We start from the raw sequence: 21,853 nt of genomic DNA on the forward strand, positions 1-21,853 counted from the left end.
ATCTTATTTTTATTTTACTTTTTTAGAGAGAGGCAGGGAGAAAGAGACAAATAGGAACATCAAGCTCTTCCTGTATGTGCCCTGACCAGGAGTCGAGCTGACAACCTTTGCACTTTGGAATGACGCTCCAACCAACCGAGCTACCTGGCCAGGGCTTATAAGGCATTTTTTTTGTTTTTGTTTTTGTTTTTTTACAGAGACAGTAAGAGAGTCAGAGAGAGGGATAGACAGGGACAGACAGACAGGAACGAAGAAAGATGAGAAGCATCAATCATTAGTTTTTTCGTTGCGACACCTTAGTTGTTCATTGATTACTTTCTCATATGTGCCTTGCCCATGGGGCTACAGCAGACCGAGTAACCCCTTGCTCAAGCCAGTGACCTTGGGTCCAAGTTGGTGAACTCTGCTCAAACCAGTTGAGCCCGCGCTCAAGCTGGTGACCTCGGGGTCTTGAACCTGGGTCTTCCGCATCCCAGTCGGACACTCTATCCACTGCGCCACCGCCTGGTCAGGCAAGGTATTTTTAAATTAAAGTATGTGCATTTTTTTTTTAGGCATAAGGTTGGTGCACACAATAGACTACAATATCACATAAACATAACTTTTATATGCATTGAGACAACAACAAACTCATGTGACTCACTGTAATGCAGTGTATGCTTGCTGTATGGCCATGGTCTGGAACCAAACCCATGCTATCTCTGAGATACGCCTGTGTTAGGATTGGAAAGAAGGGAGTGAGTCCTCGGAAAGTTTAGGAGCAGGTTAACAGGAATTGGAGACTCCTTTGATGTGGGAGGAAAGGCGAGGGAGAGCTGCTCTGAGACGTCTGGCCCAGGGCGGGCCTGTGCCACAGAGCACTGCAGCAGGAGCAGGTGCCTTTGGGTGCTCAGGGTTCTGTGACCAGAGTTGGCAGTGTGGGCCTGGAGCTCAGGACAGCGGTCAGGCTGGAGAGCCCAATAAGAGTGATTCCTCTTGGCCCTGGCTGGTTGGCTCAGTGGTGAAGCATTGGCCCCGTGTGTGGGTCCCAGGTTCGGCTTCCGGTCAAGGCACACAGGGGAGGCAACCATCTGCTTCTCCCCCCTTCTCTCTCTTTATCTCTCTCTCCCCCTTCTGCAGCTATGGCTTAATTGGCTTGAGTAAGTGGGTCTCAGGTGCTGAAGATGGCTCCGTGGCCTCTACCTCAGGCGCTAAAAAATGGCTCTGGTTGCAATGGAGCAAAGGCCCCAGATGGGCAGAGCATCGCCCCCTGGTGGGTTTGCCAGGTGGATCCCGGTGGGGGTGCATGCGGGAGTCTGTCTCTGCCTCCCCTCCTCTCACTAAAATTAAAAACAAACAAATAAATAAATAATATAAAGAGTGATTCCTCTTAATAAAACTTACTCAGGCCTGACCTGTGGTGGCACAGTGGATAAAGCATCAACCTGAAACACTGAGGCTGCCAGTTCAAAACCCTGGGCTTGCCTGGTCAAGGCACATATGGGAGTTGATGCTTCCTGCTCCTACTTTCTCTCTCTCTTCTCTAAAATGAATAAATACAGTCTTAAATACAAAACAAAATAAAAACCTAAACTCAGGCCCTGGCTGGTTGGCACAGTGGTAGAGCATTGGCCCAGTGTATAGATGTCCCAGGTTCGATTCCCAGTCAGGGCACACAGGAGAAGCACCCATCTGCTTCTCCACCCCTCCCCTTCTCTACCCCTCCCTCTCTTGCTTCTCTCTCTCTCTCTTCCCCTCCTGCAGCCATGGCTCCACTGGAGTGAGTTGGCCCTAGGAGTTGAGGATGGCTCTATCGCCTATGCCTCAGGCACTAAGAAGAGCTCAGTTGCTGAGCAATAGAGCAATGCCCCAGATGGCAGAGCATTGCCCCCAGTGGGTTTTCTGGGTGGATCCCAGCCAGAGTACATGTGGGAGTCTGTCTGCTTCCTATCCTCTCACTGAATAAAAAATAATAAAAATAGTAAAAATAAAAATAAACTCAGCTGTTAGTGAGTCTAGCAATAGTGATTTACACCAGTATCATCCCCAGATTGTCATTTCCCTCTTTATCTGCACATGTAGCCTTAGTGTCACTATACACATAAGGGAATATCCTATCATTTCTCCTACTGTAACCACTGCTAAAAAATTAGTACATATGATGTTTGACAACATGAGTCCAATGAGACACAATTTGCCCAAATTATAAACCCTTTCCAGGCCTGACCAGGTGGTGGCGCAGTGGATAGAGCGTCGGACTGGGATGCGGAAGGACCCAGGTTCGAGACCCCGAAGTCGCCAGCTTGAGCGCGGGCTCATCTGGCTTGAGCAAAGAGCTCGCCAGCTTAGACCCAAGGTTGCTGGCTCCAGCAGGGGGTTACTCGGTCTGCTGAAGGCCCGCGGTCAAGGCACATGTGAGAAAGCAATCAATGAACAACTAAGAAGTCGCAACGTGCAAGGAGAAACTGATGATTGATTGATTGATGCTTCTCATCTTTCTCCGTTCCTGTCTGTCTGTCCCTGTCTATCTCTGCCTCTGTAAAAAAAAAAAAAATAAATAAATAAAAAAATAAACCCTTTCCAGGTGACCCTCAGACACCACACCCGTTTACAACCTCAATGAAGTTCATTGATTCCTAGTTCTTAGGGATTCCTTCTATCTAAATGAGTCTCAAGAATAATGATGACCTCCAATAAATCTGTTAATTCCTTAAGAATTTAACATGCATATTATGGAACCCTGCTAATGTAAAAACATCTATCTACATTTGCCTGACCTGTGGTGGCGCAGTGGATAAAGCCTTGACCTGGAATGCTGAGGTTGCCAGTTTGAAACCCTGGCTTGCCTGGTCAAGGCACATATGGGAGTTGATGCTTCCTGCTTCTCCCCACCTTCTCTCTCTCTCTCTCTCTTCTCTAAAATGAATAAATAAAATAAAAATAATTTTAAAAAACCCAAAAAACAAAATCTACGTTTAAAAATATCTTCAGCCCTGGCTGGCTAGCTCAGTTGGTCAGAGCATCATCTTGAAACACCAAGGTTGTGGGTTTGATCCCCAGTCAAGGCACACATGGGAAGCAACCAATGAACCCACAACTAAGTGGAACAACAAGTGAATGCTTCTCTCTCTCTCCCTGTCCCCCTAAAATCAATCAATAAAAAGGGGGTCAAAAAGACCTTCAGCCATTTCCTGCCTGGCTTTGTTTGTCCACTCTCCTTTCCAACAGTTTTGTCCCCTCCCAGCGGCCTCCAAAAGAATGCCTTGTTTTCTCAGAGCTCATCCCTGCCTTCCCTGCAGCACTGCTCTGCAGCTGGCAGCCCGCCGGGCTAGTGCAGGGGACTGCACAGCCGCGTGAGGCCCGCCACCCTGTCTCCGGTTCTAGTGACATCTCTGGAGAGAAGCAGCGGGCACACGCAAGTGTGCACCCAGGTGGTGCAAATATGGACTAATGGGCGAAATTACACCCCACAAAGGGGTTAGTTTAAACAAAATGGAAAAAGGACTTTCGTATTATATCCTCTTGCTAACTGGTAATGTGGTGAGAGATGGCAGCCTGCAGGGCCCACCCGGACCTCCTGGCCCTTCTTCCCCGGGTTGTGAGAGCCACCTCCTCTTTCACGTGCATGCTCCCCGCCTCCTTCCAGCCACAGACTGCCCTGGGAGTTCCGATGACTGTCGTGTGCCACCCAAAATCTCTGGCACTGCGGTGGTGCTGGCCGGCCACTGGGGCTCACAGGCTGACCAGTCGGAAGAGATGTTGGAGGAAACTGAGGCACAGAAAGGGCAGTGACTGGCTCAGGCAGACCCTGTTTTTCCATCCCAGGACAAGCTTCCTAATCAGTGCGGAGTAGAGGCCTCTAGCACTGGGATTCAAGTCCCTTCCACCAGACGCACAGCTCCCTTACTTGAAAGGGCAGCACATTTCTGCTGTTAGGAGCAGCCAGAACACTGTTTTGAGTGTAAAAGTCACCGGAGCACGTACTTTGTATGACACAGTTTCCTGGGCCCCAGCATCAGACATTCTGGTTCGGTCAGTCCCAGCTGGGGCCTGGGACACGTTTCTAACCAGCTCCAGGAGGTCCTGAGGCCGCCGCTCCATGGACCACACTGGGGCCACCCCAACCTCAAATCATAGACCCTCACCTGCTGTGTGTCAGCCAGTGAGAAGGCTAAACTGTTGTGGCAGAGATGTCAGAATGCAGCAGTCACCCAGGTCTGGACCAGCGGGGCACCTCCCGTATCCGCAGCAGGCCTTCCAGGGTCAGCATTCCAGCCGACAGCGAGCAACTTCCTTGTAAATCGGTGACCGGCCACGTGCACACCTCACACATTTCTCTAGCAAGAACCCAGGCACAGGGCCCAGCGAGCTGCAAAGGAGGCTGGGACACATACCCTGGCTCAGTGGCCACACACCCTGTGGCCATGATATGCTGACGGAGTCTGCTGGCTGACGCTGGCAGGTCTGCTTGGGTGAATCTGAACTGAGGTGACTCGAGGGAGACTGTCATAGTCCCCAGGGAGAGCAGGGTAGCAAAGTAACTGAGCTCTGCAGTCGGGGGCTCTGATGCATCCAGGCAAGTGTGTGGCATGCCAGCTGTGTAACCTGGATGTTACACACTGAGCTGAGGCCCCCTCCTCTGCTGACAGTGGTGAGCCTGCCATGATTGTTTTTACAGGGAGTGCCCGGTAAATGGCAGGGATTCTGGGCATTCCGTTCATCATGAGGCAGCCCAGGTTGATCTCAGACCAGATCGGGACAGTAGTGGGTACAAACTCTGCTCAGCTTTATTGCCAGTTAAGTGAACCCTCTTAGCTGGTTTTTAATGCCCACTTTGCAACTGAGATAAATAAAGACATGTGCCATGGATGGGAGCGGCCGGGCACACATGCCCGACTTCTGGCTCCACTCCCGCTGGGGATGACCCTGGGGCAGACAGACCTGTCAGGGAGAGGCAGGGGGCCTGCAGACCCCAAAGGCAGTCTGGGGCAGGGGGTCAGGAGCCGAGGAAGGACCCCAGGAAACAGTGCTCAGCCCGGTCTGGGAGTGGGTCCAGCCAGAGAAATGATGGAGTCACCACCCCTCAGCAATGACCAGTGTTGGCCAGGAGGGACTAAGCCTTCCAGGCTGGTGGTGACGAGGGGCACAGCTGATTCTCCGCGAACAGCTAGGCCACTGAAGCTGCCGAGGTAGAGGAAAGCTAGTCGGCAGGGAGATGCCCCCAAATGCCCTGTCAGGAGGGGGTGGAGTTTGGGCTTTGCCCTGAGAGTGACAAGAGACACTGAGGAATTCTGGGATGGCCAGTCAGGTGGGGAGAGGTATGAAGGGAGGTGAGCTGGGCGGTAGGTGAGGATGCTGCCCCTGGAATTCGGGGAGTAGTTAGCACCCAGGCAGCTGAGCAGAGGCTAAGAGCTCCTGAAGCAGCGAAGTCACGGGATGGGGACCGGAATGTCACCAGCACTCTGGTTAGTTGGTTTACAAAAGGATCCAGGCGAGTGCTGAAGTCGGCTTTGGGTTCTGGGCAGAGCAGGGGTGGGGGGCCTGCTCCCCACTGCTGTCTCCCCATCCCTATCTGTGTCTCCCAGGCTGGGAGGTGCCTTGGCAAAGACGGTTGAACCTCTTGCATTAGAATCTCAACCTGGCAGGTTCAATTTGGCCTCCAATTTGGGCGGGGGGGGAGGGGTCAGTCCCTTGGAGAGTTGCTGGAAGTGCCTGGTCAGGCTCGTTCCCACAGGTGGAGGAGGTGCTCATAACTGAGGAAGGTGACAGCATTGACAGGGAAGGCGCGGGCACTGTTGATGGTCAGCCCCCGGAAGAGGACCCCCAGGCCTTCCTGCCGGGCGCTGCTGACCATGCAGTCCAGCACCCCCCCATACTCCCTCTGCTTCGGCCCGGCCATCTGCATCCGAGACTTGACCACATCCAAGGGGGTGGCTGTCACCCAGGAGGTGATGCCTGCAAAGCCCCCTGCCACCAGCACTGTGGTTGAGCCTGGGGTAGACGGAGCCCGGAGCAGGGTCAGACCAGGGAACGTCCTCCCCTGGCCCATGTCTCCCGCTGCCCTCCGTGATGGGCCAGCCCCCCGCCTCACTCCTCTCTGCCTCCCACCCTCTCCCACCGCTTCACTTACTAGGGTTCTGGCCATTCGGCGTGGATTCGCGACAGAGCCATTCATAGGTGGCGAAGTAGATTCCCAGTGTGGGGGTGTCCCTCAGTGTCAGGGCCCAGGCTCCCCGGAACAGCCCCCGGGGCCCCTCCTCCCGGAAGATGGAGGCCAGGCAGTGCATGGGGCCCTGGTATCGGGGCAGGGGGCTGCTGGGCTGTGTCCTCAGCTCCGTCTGGTTTTGTAGTCGAACTTTGATGAGATCAAAAGGGGCAAGAAAGTAGGCCTGTAAGGAAGGAAGCGTAGAGGCCTGGGCAGGGATTCACGCGAGGACAGCTTACTCTGACCAGAGGAAGGTTGTGGGCAGACAGGGCAGGGTCTTCCCCAGGACCTCGCTTTGCCACTGCCAGCCCTCCGCTTCTCAACTCGGGGCTGTGGAAGGGCCGGGGCTACCTCCTCAGCACCAGGCCCCTGACAGAGGGCAGCACGGCCCTGCTCCTCAGGCAATAGCACCCACTCGCCTGGTGCGTGCACAGAGCTCAGGAGTGGGAAAATCGTCTCCCTGGAGTGAGCATGGGTGTGCAGTGCTGGGTCCGTAGAAAGCGTTCAGTACGGGCACAGCAATGCTCCGGCCCCTTGCCAGGGCTAAGGTCACCTCGTTCGTATTGGGGGTCCCAGCTTCATAGCTTCTCCCTCCCCCAGAGGCCCCTGAGGGGGCAAGCACTGGGCCAGCCCTTCCTGCCTCTCACCCCCCCCCTCCAACGACTGGTGTTCTAACAGAATGTGGGTGGCAGGGTGAGGTCTGCAGGTCCTGGAACTCCTACCAGCTGGCTGAGGCAGATGAGGCACAGACTGGGAATAGCACTGGGACTGAGGGTGGGTGCTGGGCGCACATGGAGGGAGGACAGGGGAGGGGCTAAGGCTTGGGTCAGGGATTCAGCTAAGCCAAGGTCCACTGCTGGCTGAGAGTTGAGGTCAGGCTGAGGTTAGCAGAGCATTTAGGGACTTCTGGGGTGTGTGTGTGTGTGTGTGTGTGTGTGTGTGTGTGTGTTGTGGAAGGTACAGGAGCTCAGTCCCTCACCGTGGAGATGGTCAATGGCCGGTGCTTGGCTCTGGCAGTGATATTAGAGGGTGGCAGGCCAAGTTTGCTGGCTTCATCCCCTGCAAGAAGGGCCACGGGCTGGGACCCTCCCTGTGTGATGGGGCCCTGATGTCACCCTCTGGAGCGTACTGGCAGTGCCAAGCTAAGAGCTTCTCCAGGGGGTGTGCTTCTGAGCCCTAGGCTCCTAGGAGCCAGGGAAATGGCTAGGCCAAAGGTAGGGTGGCAGGTAGGGGTTGGTCAGGGCCCTCCTCCCCATTCGTGCCCACGGGGGCAGTGGGGACATCAGATACTGCTGCGCTGTTAGACAGGGTCGGCCTTAGCCAGCCAAAGCAACTCCTGTGCACAGCGGAAGCTGTCAGTCCCTGCCCTTTGCTAACCAGAGTCTCTTTCTTGCTCTTCCTCCCCACCTCCACACTAAAACACATTTTCTGCTCCAAGACTGAAGTCATAGACTTGACAGCAAACCTGGGCTCCAGTTGATCCCTGGACCCTAGTCCCCATCATAACCCAAGAGTTCCCAGTACTGGAATCCGTCCTACTTTCCAAAGAGCTGGAGGAGAGGCTGACTTTGGAGCTGGGCCTGGCTAGGCCTAAATCAGGCTGCTTGGCCTGGAGCCTCAGTTCTCGTCCTTGTTTCTGGGGGTGCCAGGTCTTAGGGCTTGGGAAATATGCAGGTATGCACCCTGCAAAGAAGCAGAAGAGAAGCCAGGACCTTCTGGGGCCTCATGAATTATTAATTCACTCCAGGGAGCTGGCCGACTGTCCTTTGCCCTTGCTCTATGCCCCATGTCTGCCAAGAGCATCAGGGCAGACGCCAAATAGAGGGTGATCCAAGGCACCTGACTGGGGCAGAGGCAGGCTGGGGCTCCCTTGGTTCCTGGAGGCCCCCCTTCCCTCCACCTTACCCCTCAAAAGCCCAGTATTTAAATGCTAAGAACAAGGATCAAAACCAAATGATCGGAATTACCAAATGACTAATACCGTGGCCCTCCCCCAGGGAGATCTGCACACCATGGTCCCTGGCAGGGCTCACTGACTTCAGGCACCCGGCGCCACAGGCCAAGGGGCTGAGCTGGGTAGGGGCTGGGCTGTGCCAGGACCACATCAGGACTGGCCTCAGGCCTCTGTGGGGGCTGTCAGTTCTCCAGGATGGAAGGTCACCTTGGAGAGAGGTCTTCTCATAACCCTGAGGTTGGCAGGCGCCCTCCAGAGGTGGGGAAGCCATCTGCCTCAGAGTGCAGCATTGGCTGCTTCTCCGTGGTATCCTCTTGGCACCGTCTCCCTCGTCCTGCCCCCACAGAGAGCCCTCTTTGTCTTTTGCCCACTCTGTTCTCCATGACCCTCCCTTCTAGGCCTGCAACGTAGAAGGCTGCAGCTCAGCTGGCCAGGTTGTTGGGGAGAGCAGGAGCTGCCCATCTCCCCACAGCTCTTCACATTCTGATGGGGAAGGCCACGGTCTGCAGCTGGGGGAACGGAAGGACACACTGACCATTACTGCATCCATGTGTGTGTGTTTGCATCCACCCCCCCGCTGCCCTGACCTGCAGGAACCCCCCGACACAGCCAGCTATGAAGACATGCGTGTAGCTGGGCGGCTGGACTCGCCGCTCCTGGTGCGAGGTGGCCGAGAGCGCCTGGAGGGTATTGCTGTAGACCCCGAACAGGACTGAGTTGACCAGGGCTACGCTGGCTATGGGGAAGCTCATCCCCTTGAAGAAGCCCAGGAGCTGCAGGGAGAGGACAGCATCGGAGTGAGTGGGGGATGTGGGAACCCCCTTTGCCTTTGCCAGCCCTAGCCAGGCCGCCTCTAGCTGGAAAGCACCCTGAGCCCGGCTGGAGGCGGATGCAGTAGAGGCTGGGCTGGCCTGAGTACCACCCTTGAGACACTAAGCTACCACCCAGCCCCCAGGGGCCTCAGACTTGGGGCTTCCCTCTTCCCTCTTCCCTCTGCCTGGGGAAGAGGAAGCTGGTTCTGACCGCTCAATGCCTCCCACCCTGAAACCCCCAAGAAGCAGGCCACCCACCGACTCATGGCGGTAAGTCTTCACCATACAATCAATGATGCCTTGGTACGTGGTCTGGGTCTGCAGCCGCACCTGGACAAGGAGGACAGAGCAGGCGGGCAGGCCGGGCGTGGATCAGGCCCGTGCCCCTCTGAGCAGGATGCCAGCAGGGCAGGAGAGGCGGGGCAGAGAGCCTCTGTCAGCCAGGCCCTGCGCTCGGGGCGTCCTGACATTTGGTTCAGGCGACGTCTGTCGCTCCTGGGGCGCCTCTTCTAGACTCACCTTTATAGTGTCAAAGGGATGTCCCAGGACCAAGCCCAGAGCGCCTGTGGTGACAAGAAGGTGCTATGCGTGAGGCCCCTCACACCAGGCTCGAGGAGCAAGCCTGTGCTTACCGCCATGAGAGGAAAGAGATGTTCAGGCAGGAGAGGGCAGGACATTCGACCAGGCCCCACAGAAACTGCAGCTGCCCCCTTGGACTCTCCTCTATGCCAGGCCCTGCGCTGTGGAAGCCTGGGGACACCAGGAGGAGCCCAACTTTGCCTGGAGGACACACGTGCAGAAGGGAGGAGCCAACCACAGACGCATGGTGTCCGCACTGGGAGCCCACACTGAGCATCTTGCTGGCTTATCTAGCCATGGACTCTGGAGGAGTCTCCACTGCTCCTGCCTCCCTGACAGCCTCCCTCCCTCCCTCCCTCCCTCCCTCCCTTCCTTTCGCTCACAGCCACAGTCCAGTTCAGGGCCCTGGTCCAGGCCAAGTCCTGCTCCCCCAGTGCTCTGGGGTCAGCCAGCAGTGCAGAACTGGGGGTACGTAAGGGAGTCTAGCTGGCACCGCGGGAGGGGGCCCAGCCCCAGGCCAGCTCTCCCCCTGGCCTTGCCCTCTAGAGCAGAGGTAGTCCTGGAGCTTTGGGAGAGGCTGCATCCCCAGGAGACAGGTTCAGCATGTCCCTCTCCCCCTCCTAAGAGGAATGCCACCCAGAAGCTGAGCCGAGCCCACAGCCCAGCAGGCCTCAAGGCCCAGGCATCCAGTCTTTGCCCCCAAAGCACATCTCTTCACTAGCTTTGTGGTCTAAGCAGAGGCCCAAAGGGGAACTCAGGACAGCGGTGAGGTCAAAGGTGAACTTTTTTCTGAGCCCCACAAGGCAGGCTTGGAGAGTGGGGTTCGAGGTGCAGTGCTGTGGGTGTACCAGGGTGCTCTCACCTTGGCCCCCTCTCGGCAGGGGACAGGCAGCACAGCCTTGGGACTCAGTAGCATCTTGCCGCCTGTGTATTCCTGTCCTCTCCCCTGGAACAACTCCCAGGAGGCTCTGGGACAGCCACCTCCGGGGGCTCCAGGACTTTGGCCTCGGCTCATCCTCTGTCACCCACCATCCCCAGGGAGTGACCCCCCATTTGGGGTGATGTGACAGAAAGAAGAAAAATGTCTCACCAGAGATCCAGCCGGCCACAAACTCCTCCACAGGCATTGTCCAGCCAGGTGGGAACCGGTGCTTCAGCAGAGGAGGTGCTGGTGAAAGTGTAACTCACCCTATCCCTCCGCAAACCTGGCCTGATAACCTCCCACTAATGTTTAACCCTGGGTGGGGGTGGGAGGCCGTGGCCTGGTGCCCAGACCTTGGACATCAGCAGAGGGGAACAGCCTGCTTGGGTGGCCCTGAAGGACTGGAAGGGGCATGCAGTGTGAAAGCTCATGGGGCAGGGATGACGGCCCATGGTGACCTGCCAGCCCTGCCAGCCCACGATGGCCTTGCAGTGTGGCCAGGACTGGCAGCCAGGCCCAGGACCCTGGCCGAGCCCTTCCAGGCTGCCTCAGTCAGCACGGGTTTAATGAGCCTGCTCAGGGGCAAGGCCCGGAGTGCCCAGCCTGGGCCACAGCCATTCATCCCATCCGGGACAGGCAGGGAGGCTGAGGAGATGGGCCATGCCACCAGGGGGCAGGCCCAGCCCAAGGTCTTCCTGGGCACCAGAGAACCACCAAAGCTGACAGGGTGGGGACCACCCCACATGAGTGAGTCACTGGGGCCTGAGGCCAGGCCTCCTCCCGGATTGTTGGATTGTTTACTACTCCCCAAGTGAGTCATAAACAGCCTCCTCCGGCCTCCTCCCCAGCTCTCTCCCAGGGAAAGGTGGGGGTTTCGAGTGTCTGAAGGGTGAGGAAAGTGCTTTGAGCTGAGCAGGCTTTGACCGCCTGTTTCTTTTGGACAACAACAACCCAAAGTGACAGGGCAGAGGGCTGAGTCCTCTCCCTGGAGATGAGGGAGAAGAGGGGACGAAGAGGAGTGGGCTCTTCTTTTTTTTTTTGTATTTTTCTGAAGCTGGAAACGGGGAGAGACAGTCAGACAGACTCCCGCATGCGCCCGACCAGGATCCACCCCGCACGCCCACCAGGGATGAAGCTCTGCCCACCAGGGGGCAATGCTCTGCCCCTCCGGGGCATCGCTCTGCCGTGACCAGAGCCACTCTAGCACCTGGGGCAGAGGCCAAGGAGCCATCCCCAGTGCCCGGGCCATCCTTGCTCCAATGGAGCCTTGGCTGCGGGAGGGGAAGAGAGAGACAGAGAGAAAGGAGGGGGTGGGAGTGGAGAAGGAAATGGGCGCTTCTCCTATGTGCCCTGGCTGGGAATCGAACCCGGGTCCCCCGCACGCCAGGCTGACGCTCTACCGCTGAGCCAACCGGCCAGGGCCTGGCTCTTCTTTTGAGAGCACAGAGACCAGAGCTCAGGAGCCACTGCCTATAGGAATCTGTGAAGGCCCCAAATGCGGGGGCCAAACCTCAGAGTGGTCCTGACCCCCCCTCTCCCGCATGCCTCACCACCCTTCCATGAGGGCATTCCATGCTGGGCTTCAAAATAGAGCTAAATCCACCCCCAACCCCTCCACTGCTGCAGCTCCACCCCAAGCCACTGTCACCTCCACTGGGATTCTGGATTCTGGCCCATGACCCGCCCCCTCTCTCCACCCCTTCCCACTTCCAGTATGTTTTCCACTCAGCAGCCAGAGTTACTGTCCCAGGCTCGAGGAGCCTTCACAGCACTGCCCCATCTTTTCTGTTGTCACCTCTGGCCACTTCCTTGCTTGCTTTGCCCCCAGCCACCCTGGTCTCCTCCCCTCGCTCTCTCTAAAAAAGAGAGACAGAAAGGGAGAGAGATGAGAAGCATCAACTCATAGTTGTGTCACTTTATTTGTTCATTGATTGCTTCTCATATGTGCCTTGACTGGGGAGCTCAGGTAAAGCCAGTGACCCCTTGTTCAAGACAGAAGCCTTTTAGGCTCCAGCCAGTGACTGTGGGATCATGTCAATGATCCTACACTCAAGCCGGCTACCCCACAGTCAAGGAAGCCTGGCACTCAAACCAGATGTGCCCGCGCTCAAGTCAGTGACTTTGGGTTTTGGAACCTTAGGCCTCTGTGTCTCAGGTCGACATTCTATCCACTGTGCCACCACCAATCAGGTTCTGCCTCTCTTTTTGATTTGAGAGAGAGAGAGAGAAACATCGATTTGTTGCTCCACTTATTTATGCATTCATTGGTTGATTCTTGTATGTGCCCTGATTGGGGATTGAACCTACAACCTTGGCATATTGGGACAATGCTCTGACCAACTGAGCTACCAGGCCAGGGTCGGCCTCCTTCTCTTCGTCAAACGGACTCCTGCCTCCAGGCTTTCGCATTGGCTGTTCCATCTTCCTGTTGGCCTCCTCTGGTGTGGGACCCACAGAGTGAGCCCATCTGAGCATCTCATTAAGTATTACCATCTGCCCTACCTGCCCAGCATTTCTGGCACCTCATCATCTGAAACACTATGTAATTAACTTGTCTGCCTGGGCAGGGAGATCTGGCTGTTTTGTTCACTAGTGTTATTTTGAAGGCTTAGAACAGTGTGTGGCACAGTGATACTCAATACATATTAATTGAAAGAACGAATGAGTGGACAAGTCAGGCGGCAGCACCAGTGGACAGCCCGGCACCAGCCCTGGGTCTCCAGTTCTTTCCCCCCATCTCCAAAGGGCCGCAAAGACTAAAGGCACAACATATGCCCCATCTGCCCCTCCAGATCTTGTTGTAGCTCTTCTTTCCCATCAGATGCCCAAGGGCCAGTCCTGCTCACCCTTCTTCTCTCCCTCTGCCAAAGAAGATCCTTTCCACCCCACTACTTTCTTGTAGGGGAACAGGTGCTAAGAAACAGGGGTTCCTTTCTGACCTCCTCCCCCTGGAGTTTCCTGGTGCTCCTTGGGCTGCCCCAAGACCTTCCTGAGGACTGGCCTCTTACGAAGGGCTGGGCTACAATCCTACTTCCGCTCGTTCTCTCCTGAGTGATGCTGGGCAAACCCCTTTGTGGGCCTCAGGTTCCTTAATGCTTGCAAAAGCAAAAGCACAGGACCAGCCAGCTGATTCCTAGTTTAAGACCTTCTAAAGGCCTGTGAGCTGTCCACTCATTTCAGAATGGGCCCCACCCTCTAATCCCACCTTACCACTCTAGTTCACAGGAGACCAGTTAGCACTGCCCAGAGCCTTGCAGACGAACAGCTCCACCCCTGGCTAGCTCTTCTCCAGTCCTCCTGCAGGTTCCTCCAGGTTAAGCCTCAGCCTGGCAGAGCAGAGCTCTAATCTCAGCACACAGCCTCCAGAACATCCTCACTGTCTGCCAACCTCCCCCCACCCCTCACCCTGGTATTAACCCCCCCCCCCCGCAGGGTGCCACCCCAACGTCCCTGCTGCACCTGTTGTGCTGTGATTGCTCAGGGCTCCCCTGGTGCCCCAACCTTGTTCCTGCAGCCAGCTCCCACCACATGGAATGCCTTCAGGAATCTCTGCCTTTCTTCCATGGGCCTGGGTTTCAGCCGCCTCACCACCACCACACATACACCAGACCTTTGCTTTGTTATTTAACCTTTTTGATCCTGTTTTCTCACCATAAAATGGAGCTATAACAGTCATCTTGGTGTGTTATATGGATTAAAGCACTTAGAGGGGTTCTGGCACATTGTACATGCTCTATAGATGGCAATTATGTTCTCTTATTCCACTCCCAGAGTCCACAAGGGTGACCTGAGGGAACACGGGAAAGGGCCTAGCACACAGTAGGTGCTGAGGAACTGAGGACCCTTCCCTTCCTGCTTGTGGCATTTTCTATTTTTAAAGGCAATCCTGTCATCTTATGTGGTTTTAAACACGTGTTTCTCCAGGGCCTCTCTCTCTCCTCTCTCCCTGCACTGCCCAGTTAGCACATAACACAAGCTTACATGTCTCACCCAGGTCTCCGTCCCCTGCCCCAGCCCAGGCTCACACCCAGCAAGCACTCAGCAACACTGAGCTGCGTTCCCACTTTGCTCCAGTGGGTTTAGGAAGGCCACTGAGCCAGCATGTCCTGATCTGAGGGTCACAGAGCTGAGAACCAGGAGGGCGATGTCTGTTGCTACTGTGTACTCTTCTCTCCAGCTCACATCTGAGCTTCCCTGATTGTTCAGGTCATGCTGGTAAGGAAGACGTAATGGGCTTAATTGTGGGGTAGTGTGGATCCCGGGGGGACAGGCTAAAAGCTGTTTCAAATGCTGAGGAAACAAGACCTGGGCTAGGTAGGAGCTACTCCGAAGAAAGGGAATCAGAGCCTGGTGAGGCTGACCGCCCACCTTCCCCCACGTCCCCCACCCTCTAAATCCTTCCTCATTCTGCTGATCACTGAGTTCACTGTTTTCACTCAGAACAACCTCCTGTTCTAACACAGGAAGGCACCCCATGGACCTGTTTTTCTCCCTGAGATCCACACCTCAGGCACACACATGCTGGCATTGACAGAACATGTTGGTGACGTGACCTTGGGGATAGGTGGTTTCACACCTGCTCCTGCCTTTTCCCAGCCTGGTAAGGCCTCAAGGTCTCGGAGGCTGTGTATCTAAGATAGCAAAGGCTCATGTGACTGCTCCCTGGAAAAACAAGTGTGCCCAGCCTGGGTTTCCAGTGGATAAGTTGAGGGTCCTTGGAGGTCATCTTCATTTTACAGACTAGGAAACAAGCCCAGGAGCGGAGGTAAGGGGCAAAGGGATTTGTCCAGGATGAGTCAGGACAGGCACCCAGTCTCCTGACCACAGCAAAGAGCTCATCACCGTGGCTCTCGGGCCCGGAGGCGCTGTACATCTCCACCCAGGGCCCCAGCACAGTGTGAACCCCTGTCAGGTCCCTGGAAGCATCTCCACTTTACAGGTGATGGGGACAGGCACAAAGTCACACACCAGTGCCAGAGCTCACGCCCAGATCTCCAATTGCCTTGAACCTTCCACACCCTGTTACAGGCTAGCGGGGTGGTTGGCCGCCCGCCCTTGTTCAGTCGAATTGGTGACGAGTTTGGTTCGTACTGGAGCCATCCCAGGGTATGACCAGAAAAACGAGGCGTGTGACCTGGGCGCCCCGGGCATGCGCAGGAACGCGGGGGGTCCCGTGAGCGTGCGGGCAGCGGAGAGGGCGCGTGCGTGGCGGCCCCGGGTTCCAATTGGCTTCCGCGCTGGGGAGGCGGGGCCGTGCGCGCCGCGCTACCTCGGCCGCTGCTTCCGCGTCACAGCCCCGGGAGCTCTCCGGGTGCAGCGGGAGTCTTGGCGGGCGGCGGAACCCGAACCGGAGCTGGGGTGGGAGTCAAGGCAGCAGCCTGGGCCGAGGCGGCCGGCACCGCGTCCCTGCGAGGTGAGAGCACGGCGACAGGGCTGCGCGCTGCTTGCCTGGGCGCGCCGGCAAGCCGAGCTCCCAGCCGCCCCTGGCCGAGGCCCGACCCCTCCCACCTGGCCTGCGGTTGGCTGAGGACCCCCGCCCCCGCCCCTCTGGTCTGCACGCCGGCGCGCCGGACTTCTCCGTTCACCTTTGCCGCTCAGCCCGGCATCCTCCCTTCCTTAGTGAGAGCCGGTGGGACGCCCCGGTCCTCATCCCAGGTCCCCAGTAACTGTTCTTCCTCTCTCCCTCCGCAGATGGACGGGGCGGAAGGCAATGTGGGGCAGCCCGGCCCCGCCGAGCGGTCCCAGCGAAGCAGCGTGTCCTCCGTGGGAGCCCGAGGTGGGTCCCTGTCCCCGTCTCCCGCCGTACCCTCTTGGGACCCCAGCTCTGGGGAAGTGGTTCTGGCTTGTCATCTCTTCCATTAATGAGAATCTTATGTGTTAATTAACAAGGAAGGTATGTTGAGGTTTGGGAAGGTGACACAAGTCAGTCAGAGGACCTGGTTCTGTTATTAAGCTACTGGCCAAGTAGGGTCTTCATTTTTCTTTTCTCTGTTGATTTTAAACAGAGATAGAGAAGCATTCGTTTGTTGTTCCGTGTAGTTGTGCGTTCAGTCGTCACTTCCTGTGTGTGTCCTGACCAGGGATTGAACCCGCAACCTCGGTGTTTTGGGACAACGCTCTAATTCATTGAGTAACTGGCCAGGACTGGGAACGCTTCTTAAATCTTCTTTTTTCTCACATGTAAAATGAGCATGTCTCACAGAACTGTGAAATTTTTTAAAAATCTGATGAATGAAAAGTGACACGTTCTCTTTTTTTGTTGGATTTCTTTCTCACAAACACCCTTTAGCAGATAGAAACCATTATGGTCACTTTATTTATTTTTTATTTTTTTACAGAGACAGAGAGAGTCAGAGAGAGGGACAGACAGGAATGGAGAGAGATGAGAAGCATCAGTCATCAGTTTTTCATTGCGACACCTTAGTTGTTCATTGATTGCTTTCTCATATGTGCCTTGACCGCGGGCCTTCAGCAGACTGAGCAACCCCTTGCTGGAGCCAGCGACCTTGGGCTCAGGCTGGTGAGCTTTGCTCAAACCAGATGAACCTGCGCTCAAGCTGGCGACCTCAGGGTCTCGAACCTGGGTCCTCTGGATCCCCGTCCAATGCTTTATCCACTGTGCCACCGCCTGGTCAGGCCATTATGGTCATTTTATAGGAAGGAAATTGGACCCTGGAGACATTAAGTCACAGGATACTGGAGCCTTCAGTGCCTGGGTTTTCCCTGCCTGAAAAGTGGCTAGTCACCGGTTTGAAACCACGGGCTTGCTGGGTCAAGGCACATATGACAAGCAATCAATGAACAACTTAAGTAAAGCAACTATTAGTTGATACTTCTCATCTCTCCCCCCTGTAAAATCAATTTTTTTTTTTTAGAGTCAGAGAGAGGGATAGACAGGGACAGACAGGAACAGAGAAATGAGAAGCATCAATCATTAGTTTTTCGTTGCGCATTGCGACATCTTAGTTGTTCATTGATTGCTTTCTCATATGTGCCTTGACCGTGGGCCTTCAGCAGACCGAGTAACACCTTGCTCGAGCCAGTGACCTTGGGTCCAAGCTGGTGAGCTTTTGCTCAAACCAGATGAGCCTGTGCTCAAGCTGGCGACCTCGGGGTCTCGAACCTGGGTCTTCAGCATCCCAGTCCGATGTTCTATCCACTGCACTGCCACCTGGTCAGGTTAAATAAAATATTTTTTAAAAATTGCCCGACCAGGGCCCTGGCTAGTTGGCTCAGTGGCAGAGTGCTGGCCCGGCGTGTGGAAGCCCTGAGTTCTATTCCCGGCTAGGGCACACAGGAGAAGCACCTATCTGCTTCTCCACCCTTCCCTCTCTCCTTTCTCTCTGTCTCTCTCTTCCCCTCCCTCAGCCAAGGCTCCATTGTAGCAAAGTTAGCCGGGGCTCTGAGGATGGCTCCATGGCCTCTGCCTCAGGCGCTAGAATGGTTCTGACCACAACAGAGCAGCGCCCCAGTGGGGCCGAGCATTGCCCCTTGGTGGGTATGCCATCCCGGTCGGGCACATGCAGAAGTCTGTCTGATTGCCTCCCAGCTTCTCACTTCGGAAAAATACAAAAAAAAAAAAGCCTGACCGGTAGTGGCGCAGTGGATTGAGTGTCGAGGTGGGATGCTGAGGTCCCAGGTACAAAACCCTGGGTCACTGGCTTGAAGCCCAAGGTCACTGGCATGAGCAAAGGGTCTTTGGCTTGGCTTGGAGCCCCTGCCCCACCATCAAGGCACATATGAGAAGCAGTCAGTGAAAACTTAAGTGACATATAACTACAAGTTGATGCCTCTCTCTCAAAAAGAAAAAATGGCTGAATCTCAGCCTCCAGGAGATTTTATGATCTCTTGAGAAAGCAGTTTTAGGGGACAGACTTAAGTATCCAAAAAGCACCTTCACTTGTGTTAATGATAAACTGTGCCCTTGCCTTTCACAGTCTTCACTGCATTTGATTTACAGCCACTCTGTGAGGGAGGGTATTGGCCCTGCATTTGAGGTGAGGCAGCCTCCACTCACTGAGGTGCTGAAGCCAGCCAGCTAGCCAATGGCTGGGTGAGGATTGGAACCCAAGTTATTTGGCTTCCAGACTCAGTGCTACATCACAGTCGCTATGATTCCAGAAGTGGGGATTTGAATCTGGCTGCTCTTCCAAGGGTCTCCCTTTGGCTCTGGGCTCTGAAAAGGCATCCCGGAGGCTGGCACAAGGCAGTGCTCAGCTTGTGCTTTCCCTGGCCTGTTTCAGGCTACCTGCAGGGCTGTGGCACTGAGTTCTGAGGCTGAGGAGTCCTAAGGAAGCTGAGCGCTGCATCTTGCTTTGCCCTAGGGTGGCCTTTAGTCCTCAGTTCCCATCTTAGCCGGGGCCAGAGAGAGGCAGTGCCTTGCCTTGGGATAGTGTGGGTCACCCCTCTCCCTGCTCCCGCCCGAGAGACTGACTGCTGTACCCTCACCATGGGTTCAGCCTGTCTGCCTCAGTGCCCACAGGGGAATGTGCTCCTGCAGGGAGAAGCACGGGAGAGTCTTTGGGGCTGCTGGGGGGTGTGGGAATGCAGTGGCTTGCCCTGATTTGAACCTTTGGGGGTCAGGGTGGGCTGAGCCCATCCCCGGCACAGAGGTACTGGGTTTCTGGGTGTTTTGAGGGTCTGAAGTAAGTCCTAACAGGGAGCACCCTTCACAGGGTCCTGCAGGGAAGCTGGGGCCCTGCCTCTGGAGGGGCCTTGATCACGCAGGGGGTATAGAGTGGGGGGGAGGGTGCCTGATGCACATGCCTGTGCCGGCACGGGGCCCAGCTGACTATGCCCCCACCCCCTGCAGCAGCCGATGTGCTGGTGTATCTGGCGGATGACACGGTGGTACCCCTGGCTGTGGAGAACCTTCCATCCGTCAGCGCCCATGAGCTACACCGTGCCATCCGTGATGTCCTGCAGCTCCCGGACGTCGCCGTGGACACCTTTGCGCTCTGGCTTGTCTCCCCTCTTCTGGGTAAGGCTTGGCAATAAGAAGCCTGAGCAAGAGGGCGGGAAGGGTGCTGACTGGTGAGAAGGGAGGGGACAGGTTCCCGAACCTGTGGCCGCTGTACATCATCTGGGGCAGGTGGGACTTACATGTGCCCTGGAGCTGTCCACCCTTTTGAGGACCCCGAGCCCCGAGAGGATGCCTGGCTCCTCTGCCTCCACCTCCTTTCATTCTGCTAGTGGCAGAGGAGGAGCCAGGCCTGCCGTCAGCCTCAGGGGTGTGGGGTCTGGGGCAGCAAGGGGAGCAGGCCTGCCGTCAGCCTCGGGGGTGTGGGGCCTGGGGCAGCGGGGGTGTGGGGCCTGGGGCAGCAGGGGGACCAGGCCTGTCGTCAGCCTCGGTGGTGTGGGGCCTGGGGCAACAGGGGGAGCAGGCCTGCCGTCAGCCTCGGCGGTGTGGGGCCTGGGGCAGCAAGGGGAGCAGGCCTGCCGTCAGCCTCGGGGGTGTGGGGCCTGGGGCAGCGGGGGTGTGGGGCCTGGGGCAGCAGGGGGACCAGGCCTGTCGTCAGCCTCGGTGGTGTGGGGCCTGGGGCAACAGGGGGAGCAGGCCTGCCGTCAGCCTCGGGGGTGTAGAGCCTGGGGCGGCAAGGGGAGCAGGCCTGCCATCAGCCTCGGGGGTGTGGGGCCTGGGGCGGCAAGGGGAGCAGGCCTGCCCAGCCTCGGGGGTGTGGGGCCTGGGACGGCAGGGGGAGCAGGCCTGCCGTCAGCCTCAGCGGTGTGGGGCCTGGGGCAGCAGGGGGAGCAGGCCTGCCATCAGCCTCGGGGGTGTAGGGCCTGGGGCGGCAAGGGGAGCAGGCCTGCCCAGCCTCGGGGGTGTGGGGCCTGGGGCGGCAAGAGGAGCAGGCCTGCCCAGCCTCGGGGGTGTGGGGCCTGGGGCAGCAAGGGGAGCAGGCCTGCCCAGCCTCGAGGGTGTGGGGCCTGGGGCAGCAGGGGGAGCAGGCCTGCCGTCAACCTCGGTGGTGTGGGTTCTGGGACGGCAAGGGGAAAGACTACGAGACAGAGAGGGCAGGGGCCTGCATGTGCCGAGCACCTGGTCTGCGTTACAGCCCAAGCTGGTATTTTGTCAGCAGAATTTCACCTTTTCCTTGTGACCAGCCCTGTCTTGCAGATGAGGAAATGGAGGTGGACTGGTGGGACCAGTGAAGGGTAGAACCTAGGTCAGACGGAAGCCTTGGCGGCCCTCGACTGACCTCTCTGAGCTGCATCTACTCTTGAGGGCAAGGAGGAGGGTTGTTCTCAGCCTAACGAGCAGCCACCCCTAAAGATGAGACTTGTCCTGGGGTGAGGGAAGGCAGGATGAGAGGGAACTCGACTTCTCTTGTCAGGAGTCCTCCAGCCCTGTCTGGTTTCCGGCCTGTGACCACCAGCGTCCTGCCCTTTCAGGCTGAGACTCTCAAGGCCCGGATGGAGCGGAAGTGAGGGCAGTGGCTCTCCAGACCCTCAGGCCGGGGCGGGGGGGAGGGGCTGGGAGTTCTCTGCGACCTCTGAATAGGGCCTCCAGCCTCCTGGCCTCCTGGCTAGAACAGGAAGAGGGTCAGGTGAGAGGTGCCCCACTGGTGCCAGGGCCAGGCCTGTTCTTCGAGCTTGAACTTCTCCTTCCTTGTAGAGGAGCAGGGTCAGGAAGTGGAGAGCTGATCCTCGGGGCTCCTGGCGGTTGCGGCTGTGCCTCTACCCAGGACGAGGCGTGGCAGCTGGCTTGGGAGAGGGTGTGCGGGTCCCCCACCCCCTGCCCATCATTGGAGCTTCCTGCCCAGCTGCTGTTCTCGCCCACTCTCTTCCTGCTGGCTGTTTCCGGAGGCTCCCCTCCCAGCTCAACTGCCCCTCCACCCTCCAGGCTGTTGATCAGCACTGTGGGTCCCTGGGCTTGTGTTTTTGAAGAGCTGGTGTGTGTGTGTGGGGGGTCCATGTGGCCGCCCTTCCTTAGGCTCCTTGTCCCTGCAGCTGGCCAGCTTGTTTCCCCTCCCACTTCCTCTGCCCCTACTCCCTCCCCAGCACATTCCTGCTCCCCCTCAGGACTGTGAATGGTCTGCTTATGTGGTCCTGCCGGCCTGGTCACCCTGGGGTACAGCCTCGTCCAGGAGGAGGGTGGCTCGAGGCCCCAGCACGAAGTCAGTGCCCACTTTGTTCCCTGGCCGGGTTCAGGAAGGCTGAAAGGCCACTTCAGCTTTGACTCGGGCCCCTCAGAACCTTGGCTCCCAGAGCGGGTGAAGTACTGACAGAGACGCCAGGGCTGTGAGGCAGGGGAGGGGTGCTGTCTGTTGGAGCAGCCCTACCAGCTGGATGTTTGGAAGGGTTTGGCTTTCTCAGTGCCGTTGTCACTCTACAGGGCTCAAGGGACAGTCAGCCTGTGTGGGTGACAACTTCACACAGAAAGTCCCCATCTGGAAGTGCAT

General features: G+C 56.9%; 2 protein-coding genes across 4 annotated transcripts in view; one reads left to right on the forward strand and one right to left on the reverse strand.

The window, feature by feature from the left end:
* Nucleotides 1–3,933: 3,933 nt before the first annotated feature.
* Nucleotides 3,934–10,727, reverse strand: SLC25A45 (solute carrier family 25 member 45). Of its 3 annotated transcripts, none has more exons than XM_066252012.1 (6): nt 10,392–10,454; nt 9,470–9,513; nt 9,209–9,280; nt 8,726–8,911; nt 6,110–6,368; nt 3,937–5,970 (listed from the first exon to the last, which is right to left on the reverse strand). In XM_066252012.1, the coding sequence occupies exons 3-6, from the start codon at nt 9,233–9,235 to the stop codon at nt 5,696–5,698; spliced, it is 747 nt and encodes a 248-aa protein (XP_066108109.1). In that variant the 5' UTR covers nt 9,236–9,280; nt 9,470–9,513; nt 10,392–10,454; the 3' UTR covers nt 3,937–5,695. The 3 variants fall into 3 exon arrangements, with proteins under 3 accessions (XP_066108110.1, XP_066108109.1, XP_066108108.1); XM_066252011.1 differs by lacking the exon at nt 10,392–10,454 and adding an exon at nt 10,620–10,727 and having other exon boundaries at nt 3,938–5,970; XM_066252013.1 differs by lacking the exons at nt 8,726–8,911; nt 10,392–10,454 and adding an exon at nt 10,620–10,727 and having other exon boundaries at nt 3,934–5,970.
* A 4,989-nt stretch (nt 10,728–15,716) lies between these two features.
* Nucleotides 15,717–21,853, forward strand: part of FRMD8 (FERM domain containing 8) — a 32,819-nt gene continuing 26,682 nt past the window's right edge. The window contains exons 1-3 of the mRNA XM_066252009.1: nt 15,717–15,864; nt 16,143–16,227; nt 19,264–19,431. Coding sequence (XP_066108106.1) covers nt 16,143–16,227; nt 19,264–19,431 — 253 coding nt within the window. The 5' untranslated portion in view covers nt 15,717–15,864. The remainder of the gene's footprint in view (nt 15,865–16,142; nt 16,228–19,263; nt 19,432–21,853) is intronic.

This window comes from Saccopteryx bilineata, chromosome 1 (assembly GCF_036850765.1).
Source record: "Saccopteryx bilineata isolate mSacBil1 chromosome 1, mSacBil1_pri_phased_curated, whole genome shotgun sequence".
Lineage (NCBI taxonomy): Eukaryota > Metazoa > Chordata > Mammalia > Chiroptera > Emballonuridae > Saccopteryx > Saccopteryx bilineata.